Raw genomic sequence first — 7,934 nt, 5'->3', positions numbered from 1 at the left:
GACTGAGGCAGGAAGATGATTGCAAGTTTGAGGCCAGCCTGGGCTACAAAGTGAGCTCAAAGCCAGCCTGAACTGTATAGCGAGACCCTGTCTCAGAAAGACGGAAAAAAAAAAAAAAAAAGATGAAATGCTTTCTCAGTGGAGTGTTAACATTACACAGTATGAAACTATCTAATATCCAGGGCATTAAATAGGGTAGTCTTGGGGCTGGAGATTTAGCTCAGCGGCACAGCGCCTGCCTGGCAAGCACAAGGTCGTGAGTTCGATTCCCGGTACCAGAAAATAACAAAACAAACAAACAAAAAATAGGGTAGTCTCAACCAGACATAGTGATGTATACCTGTAATCCCAGTAGTCAGAAGGCTGAGGCAGGGGGATCATCTCAAGCTCAAGGCCAGTCTGGGACACATAGTGCAAGACCAGTGTGCACTACATACCAAGACCCTGTCTCAAAAAACAAAACTAAACAAATGACTAAATATTTAACAAAAAAACAAATGCTTGGAAAACAAGCCCCTCCATTCTTTTAACATATATGACTGTTAATCTGACGGTGGGCTTAGTACTCCCTCCATTCCAAGTAAGAAATCTTACGCGATAATGGTTAGAAATGATGGTATCTTCATTGTACCTTCATAACTGGAACATTATTCTTAAAAAAAAAAAAAAAACAATAGGACTATGTTTTTAAGGTTCTGACATTTGCCTAAAATTCTGATATTTGACTAAAATTTCAAATGTATCAGAATTAAAAAACTGAATAGGGGCTGGAGACAGAGCTCGGTGGTAAAGTGTGTGCTTAGTGTATGCAAGGCCCTGGTGTGATCCCCAGTATCACACACATACAAGCTACCTAAATAGACAGGAAAAAAGAGCTCATCTGGTTTACCACAGATAAAGGGGTTTTTTAAAAAAAAAAAAAAAAACAGGCAGGGTCTTGCTATGTAGTTCAGGCTGGCCTGGACTCACTATGTAGCTCAGGCTGGCCTTGAACTGGCTTTATGGTGATCCTCCTGCCTTAGCCTCCCGACAGCCACACCTAGCTAAAATTTTTAAAGGTTGAAGAACTCATCCCTCTGACTGACTAAAATGAAAAACAGCAAGTTCTGGCAAAGGAGCAACCAAACTCTCATATATTTCTAGAAGTGTAAATTGGTACAACCACTTTGGAAAACTGGCCTTATCTATTAATGTTAAGCAGGTGCATTTTTTTTTTTTTTTTTTTTTTTTTTTTTTGAGACAAGGTCTGGCTATGTAGTAGTGCAGGCTGGCCTTGAGCTCATTATATAGCTCAGGCTAGCCTCAAATTCACTGTGCTCCTCCTGTCAGTCTCCTGAGGGCTGGAATGACAGGTGTGTGCCACCATACCTGGCTCAGAAATTCTATGCTTATGTATACTCCAAACAGATATGTGTACATTTGTTCACCAAAGGACGTGAACTAGAATGTTCCTTGTAAGGGGCTGGGGATTTAGCTCAGCGGCACAGCGCCTGCCTGGCAAGCGAGAGGTCAGGAGTTCGATTCCCGGTACCGGAAAAACACCAAAAAAAAAAAAAAATGTTCCTTGTAGTACTACTCAATGTTCCTAAACTGGAAACTACCTACATGTCCAGCAACCATGAACGAGATAAATAAATTGAGATATATTCTTATAATGGAATACTATACAACAATGAAAACGGAGTCTACAACTTCATGCAAAGTATAGATTAAGCTCACAAACATAACCTTGCACTAAAGGAACCATACACATGACAGGCATGGTGGCACACATCTGTAATCCCAGCACTGTGGAAGACTGAGGCAGGAGGATCACAGATTTGAGCCCAGCCTTGGTAATTTAAGGAGACCTTGTCTCAAAATTTTAAACAATTTTTAGAAAGGGCTGGGGATGTAGCTCAGCATGAAGGCCCTGAGATCAATCTTCAGTAAGGCAAAGGCAAAGGCAAAGGCAAAGGCAAAAAAATATATATATATATATAGGAGGCAGACATAAAAGCATACACATTATTATGATTTCATTGATACAAAGCACAAAAACAAATTGAAGCTGGTGGAACTCAAGTCAGTGATCACATTTTCCAGTGGGAATACTCACAGAGGAGCATGGCAGGCAGAAGGCCGAGCACTGGGCAGAGCCAGTTCCACAGGTGGACATGGCTATGCTCTGGCTGAACCACCCGACAAGAGCACTGCAGCTGCAGGACAGTTTAAAGAGCGAAGCTCTGGACTCAGAGCACCGCATCTGAATTCAGTTCCACCACATATGACGCACATCTTTGGGCGAAGGGTTTAACTTCTCTGTGCCTTAATTCTCTACCTGTAGAGTAAGCAAGCCTATACCTACCTCATAGGGATATGCTGGGAATTAAGACTTACAAGGTACCTTTTAACACACATGGTTAGTAAATACTTGCTAAGTAAATACAAGTGCTTTATTTGAAGCAACACAAGAGGGAAACAGACATAGGTGATGATCGAGAAACAATGGCGATAATAACCACAGTCCGGTATAAAGGCACAGGACCTAGAGATTGAGACTAGTGCTACAACCCACACCTAGAGGCCTTGGGCAGACAGTGAGCCTCTGACAGCCGGGTGCCCGTCACCGTCCACTAGGGGCTGGTTTAGAAGATCGCTAAGGTAACTGCAGCTCTCTCGCGCTCCCGAGCGAGATGAGCACCAGTGACCAAAGGCACTGGGCAGGAACTGAGACTGCCAGGCTCACACTCACCCCTATTCTCTGAAAGGAGTTCTGGAATCACCTGTGCCTCTGAAAGTCACCTAATGCTTATGCTTTTAAAATATCTAAACCAAGTATAGCGGTGCGCTCCTGTAATCCCAGCACTTGGGAGGCTGAGGCAGGAGGATTGCTGAAAGTTCAAGGCCAGTTTGGGCTACACAGAGAGACCCTGAATCAGAAAACAAACAAAACAAAAAATCTACCACACCTATCAGCTATATATCTGTCACTCGGGATCACGTTGTCTGCAGCCATTTAGAGTAAATAATTAAGATTTCCCATAGGTTTCTTAACCAGCCAGTCAGCTTTCTGTCATCCATGCTGCTACGGCAGTGTTCCTAACTTCTCTGCCTATGTTATATAGCTACTCTGTTAAACACCTACTTAGATGTCAGGCACCGTGATAAAAACTTTATCCCTGATAACGCCAACAAATCTGCTAGCTATGTATTATTCTTCATTATTCTAATCTTTCACATCTTCATTATTCTAATCTTTCACATCTTCATTATTTTAATCTTTCAAAAAGAAACGCAGGGCTCAGAAAGGCTGCCCTGCTCAAAGGTGGCAGGGCCGGAAGCTCAACCCGGCTTGCCTGGCTCTGTACACAGTCTCTCTCTGTGCATAGCCCCTCGACTTACTTTACCGCCAATCACGTGCCTCCTTCCTCGGATAAGGAAAGGTCACTAGTAAGGTGATCTAAAACTAGAATAATCTAATTTAGTGAAAAATCAATCTTGGCTGTTTTTTTAAATGAATAATTACTTCGTCATTGTACACACAGCTCTCCTCCTAGGTCGATTTAAATGAGTGCTGTGCACTAAAGAATGTGGGCTGAACAGCAATGAGCAAACCATGGGCTAAAGCCTTTAAAAGACATTTCTATTTCTTCCCTGCTGCGTCCCCAGTGCCTAGGCCAGAGCCAGCCTGGAATAAGCACCCAAGAAAAACACCTTGACTATTATTCCCTCCAAATCTTGTGCCCAAAGACACAATAAGGAGCCACTTTATTACCTGAAATTTCATGCCCCAGATCAGACATAATGAGTCACTAGGGTAACCTCTCTGCGATGAGACTCTCCTCCAGCTGAATGGTAATGTGATCATCAACAAGTAATTATCAAACACCTCCAGTATTTATTTAACGTGGTATCTCCTCTTTCCCGTCAGGTTTGGCAAGCCCCAGAGCAACAGTCCCTCCTCAGGCTGGAGACTGGTGGGGGGGGGGGGGGCTGGATACAGACACAAAATGTCACACATGATTTGGCAGCTTTCCCAAGCTAAACAAACACGAAGGTCCCAGAAGTTCCGCCTTTTCAACCAGGGCACCTCAACTTTCTGGAGCTCTGAAATTGCAGGTATAACATAACCTCTTCTCCACCTCAGTCCCCAGCCCAAAGGCAAAAAAATCAGAAATGTCCTTCTGTGTCTGCCATACTATTCCTACTTCATCTAAAAAGACAAGGTGGGTCTGGGGATTTAGCTCAGCAGCACAGCGCCTGCCTGGCAAGCGTGAGGTCATGAGTTCGATTCCTGGTACCGGAAAAAAAATAAAAAATAAAAAAATAATAAAAGGACAATGTATTCTCCAAGGATTTACTAAATGTGTCAAAATATAGTATCAGAATTCTTAGGGCTGGGGATTTAGCTCAGCGGCAAAAGCACCTGCCTGGCAAGCGCAAGGTCGTGAGTTCGGTTCCCGGTACCGGAGAAAAACCAAAAAAAAAAAAAAAAACAAAAAACAGAATTCTTCATTAAAACACTACGTTCAGCCAGACATGGTGGTGCACACCTGTAATCCTAGCACTCGGGGGGTTAAAGCAGGTGGATGGTTGCAAGTTCGAAACCAGCCTGGGCTACAGAGATCAAAGCCAGTCTGAACTGCATAGTGAGACCCTGTTGCAAAAAGACAAAAAAAAAATACTATATTCACAGAGAGTGCAGAGGGTATGTGTGTACTACAGGAAAAATGTACCCAAGTTAGGGAGCTAGACACTGACCCACTACCTTCCTTCCTACACAACTCAAAGAAGTCACTATCCTCCCTGGGCTTTTCTTTCCTCTGCTATAAAATGATGGGCTTAGAGCTGGGGGTGTCGCTCAGCAGTACAGCACTTGCCTAGCATGTGTGAGGCCTTCTGTTCAATCTTCAGTACCTCAAAAATAAATAAACCAATACAATGAGGGGTTGAACTGAATCAGGGACTACTCACTGGAGGAGGGAGTTTCAGGCATGTGCTTTAGGGGTTCACAACTCTCCCCTCCAAAATCTTATAAAATAAACATAGTTCATGTTCTACTGAGTAGTTACTATGTGCTAGGCATAGTGCTAAGTCCTTAAACGTATTAGCACATATAATCTTCCTTATAATCTTCTCAAGTAGATACTATTATTATCCCCGGCCCCTTGCTTTTTCCTTTGGTTTTTGAGACAGGGTAATGTAGTGCAGGCTGGTAAAATTGCTCAGGCTGGCCTTAAACTCACTATGGAGCTCAAGCTGGTCTTTATGATGATGTTCCTGTCTCAGCCTCCCCAGGGCTGGGTTCATGGGCCTGCACCACCACACCCCACTTATCATCTCCATTTTAAAGATGAAGTGAGTAAATCAGAAAGACCTCAGACTGGAAGGTTCTTAAACCCAGGAATTGGAAGCCAGCCTGGGGTACACAGTGAGACGCTCTGTCAAAAAGAAAGAAAAAGATGTTATGAGAGAAGAGTTCATCTCCAGGGGATTGGGACGTAGCTTAGTGGCAGATCGCTTGCTTAGCAATGCACAAGCCACTGGGTTCCACCCCAGTACTGCAAAAACAAATGAAAGCTTTACAACTATTTACTTTCTTTTCAACAACCAGTACATTCGGGCCAGGTGTGGTGGCACAGGCCTGGGGTCCCAGCGCTCAGGAAGCTGAGACAAGAGGATCACAATTAAGGCCAGCCTGGACTACTACTTCCATTTAAAGGAGGAGGAGGGAATAAATTCTAAGCCTAAAATTCTATGTCTATTCAAATTAATAAAGTTTTCCTCTGGTTAGTTCTCTATCCATTTTTGAATCTTCACAGAGAACACCCAGCTTTACACTACCTGAAGAAAGAATATATTTGGTTTTTCTCAGTAGGGGACCCAAAGGTACTTTACAGGTTCCTTCTCTTCCTGTGAGTGGCCTAGAGTGTCCCGTGCAATGGTTCACTGCTTTCTTTTTATTGTTTGTTTTGGTTTTTTGAGACAGGGTCCTGCTGTGTCATCCAGGCTGGCCTTGAATTCACAATGCAGCCAAGGTTGGCCTCAAACTCAGGCAATCCTCCTGCCTCAGCCTGCGAGTCCTGGGATTACAGGCTTGCAACACCATACCCAGCTGGTTCACTACTCTCTTGATCAAGGGCACCCCACAAAAACCATGCAGATCAAGAGGCTCAAATCTTTGTGACCATTTTCAGAAGACCTGGGAAACTGCCCAGGCCATCCACCAAGTATCTGACGGATGTCACTTTAAAGAAACAATGTGAATCCCAGCATTCGGGAGGCTGAGGCAGGAGGATCATTGCAAGTTCGAGGCCAGCCTGGGCTACAAAGTGAGCTCAAGGCCAGCCTGAACTGCATAGCTAGATCTGTCTCAAAAAGACAAGAAACAACGTGAATAGCCCAGTATACTGCTGCACACCTGTAATCCCAGCAGCATTTGGGCTGAGGCAGGAGGACTGCCATGAGTTCCAGGCCAGCCTCTAGGACAAAGTGAGTTTCAGGCCAACCTGACACTACATAGTGAGACTCTGTCTTATCCCACTCCCCTCAAGAAACAAGCACTGTGCACCATTCCAGCCTTACAATGGCGGAACAAGTAGGTGCCCAGACCAAACAGTGGGGCTGGACACAGGGTCAGTGGCCCAAAACAGTGAAGAACTTTATTTATTTATTTATTTATTTTCTTTTTTGAGACAGGGTCTAGCTATGCAGTTGAGGCTGGTCTTGAACTCACAAGGATCCTCCTGCCTCAGCCTCCAGAGTGCTAGGCTTTATAGGCATGCGCCACCACGCCCGGCTAGTGCTGAACTTTTACTGCACACACTTAAAAACGAAGAGAGTAAAGGTTTAGACAGAGAATCTCTGGTCACTGAACATATCCAGTGAACAAAGCACCCAAAGTGCCCCATCCATGAGCCACCCCTGACACACTGGGATGATCCTGATTGAACCGGAACAAACTGTCCCTAAGCCACAGGAGGAAGCTACACAGAAGAAAAAAATATCCCTGATGGAGCTAAAGAAACAGAAACGCGCAGCACAGGAATAAATTCAGCACAAAATAAATAAACGTAAAAACAACAACAAAGGCACTTTCCAGCTCCCGATTCCAATTCCTTTTATAAAATGGTGATTAACCCCCCCCAAAAAAATGTTTCTGAATCTAACTGATAATTAAAGTCGAAGATCGAAGTAGAAGTAAATAAGCCACTGTGTCAGCCAGGATAAGGGAACGCAGTGGCAGGAATATCGCGTCACGCCACTTACCAAATGCAATGAGAAGGCGCGGAAAGATACCATCAGTCCCAGGCCCGGGTGCCCCACGTTGACTGCACACACCCACGCCCACGCACAGGCACACGCACACGCGCACAGAGCCACCTCCTGACAACCGCTGACCACTATGGAGCGAGCTCTGGATCCTGGAGCCACAGAGGCTGCCGCACCAACTCCACCCCTGGAATTAGCGGAAACTAAGTGAAAAGCCGGCTCTCGCTTTCTGCCGTCAGCCTAACAAGCCGCGATCACAACACAGGGGCCGGCAGTCCTCAGCCACGGCCGCAGCTGCAGGCGGGCTGCCAGCCGCCCTCCTCGTGCCCAAACGCCCGAGCGACCTCACAGCGCTCGACAAAGGCGGCGAAGCAGAAGCGGATGCCGGCGGGGCTGCACTTCCCACAGCGTGCGTGCCCTCCTCCTCCTCTCCAAGGCAAGGCTGCTGAAACTTTATCCCCAACTCTCCTGACCTTTCTGCAGTTAGTCTGTATAGCGAGAAGAGCAGCAGGCGGAGAAGGGCGCTCGGAGGACCGGCCCTGCGCGCGGGGCTCACGCCTTTTCCAGGGTGATGCAACAGGGTCAGGAGGAAGAAGGGAAGGAGCCGCCGGGAAGGAGCACGCCGGGGTCCGGGCTGCGAGCGGGAGGGCTGCGCGGGGGCCGCGGGGGCCGGGGGCCGG

The 7,934-nt window shown here is 46.0% G+C and overlaps 1 protein-coding gene across 1 annotated transcript in view; it reads right to left on the bottom strand.

Moving 5' to 3' along the window:
• Positions 1-7,934, bottom strand: part of Uhrf1bp1 (UHRF1 binding protein 1) — a 60,530-nt gene that overhangs the window by 50,697 nt on the left and 1,899 nt on the right. The window contains exon 2 of the mRNA XM_005390117.2: positions 7,728-7,903. Coding sequence (XP_005390174.1) covers positions 7,728-7,903 — 176 coding nt within the window. The remainder of the gene's footprint in view (positions 1-7,727; positions 7,904-7,934) is intronic.

Source organism: Chinchilla lanigera, unplaced genomic scaffold, assembly GCF_000276665.1.
Source record: "Chinchilla lanigera isolate Chin_1 unplaced genomic scaffold, ChiLan1.0 scaffold00036, whole genome shotgun sequence".
In the NCBI taxonomy this organism is placed as follows: domain Eukaryota; kingdom Metazoa; phylum Chordata; class Mammalia; order Rodentia; family Chinchillidae; genus Chinchilla; species Chinchilla lanigera.
Note: the sequence above shows the minus strand (reverse complement) of the source record. Positions and strands in the feature narration are given on the sequence as shown.